The sequence below is a fragment of the Geospiza fortis genome, unplaced genomic scaffold (assembly GCF_000277835.1).
Source record: "Geospiza fortis unplaced genomic scaffold, GeoFor_1.0 scaffold4232, whole genome shotgun sequence".
NCBI classification, from domain to species: domain Eukaryota; kingdom Metazoa; phylum Chordata; class Aves; order Passeriformes; family Thraupidae; genus Geospiza; species Geospiza fortis.
This window is the reverse complement of record NW_005055103.1, coordinates 14,699-15,266: the sequence shown is the minus strand read 5'-3', so window position 1 is coordinate 15,266 and position 568 is coordinate 14,699. Positions and strand designations below refer to the sequence as shown.

Below are 568 nucleotides of genomic sequence, written 5' to 3'. Positions count from 1 at the left end.
CAAAGGGGGGGGGGATTGTTTCCCACGCACCTGGGAACTGCACCTGTACAACCCCTTGCACACCTGTGCACACCCCCAAACTCTCTGCCTGCCCCCTCCCCGCACACCTGCGGGTCGCACCTGCACACCTGTGAGCTCTCTGTGCGCTCACAGCCTCACAGCTGCACACCCCTCTCTGCACACCTTTGCACACCTGCACGCCACACCCTGCACACCTGCACACCCTCTACACACCCTTTGCACACCTGCACACCCCTCCTTACACACCTTTGCACACCTGCACTCCCTTTGCACACCTGTACATCCCTCCCTTCACATCTTCGCACACCTGCACACCCCTCCTTACACACCTTTGCACACCTGCATGCTCTTCGCACACCTGCACACCCCACCCTGCACACCCTTTGCACACCCTTTGCACACCTGAGCCCCCCCGGCCGCTCACCTTTGCGCCCGTCGCGCTGCACGTCCACGTGGCACCACTCTCCGTCCGTGACCTTGCGGGCGCTGGCGCGGAGCCGCAGCCCGGCCGCGCCCATGCCCAGCAGCAGGTACAGGTGCCCGTCCA

General features: G+C 64.3%; 1 protein-coding gene across 1 annotated transcript in view; it reads right to left on the bottom strand.

Annotated features, from left to right (window-relative positions):
* Window positions 1–539, bottom strand: part of LOC115949219 (neurexin-2-like) — a gene marked incomplete at its 3' end in the record, with an annotated part of 5,788 nt that extends 5,249 nt beyond the window's left edge. Inside the window, exon 1 of the mRNA XM_031065717.1 lies at window positions 446–539. Within this exon, the coding sequence (XP_030921577.1) occupies window positions 446–539 (94 nt within the window). The remainder of the gene's footprint in view (window positions 1–445) is intronic.
* Window positions 540–568: the final 29 nt, after the last annotated feature.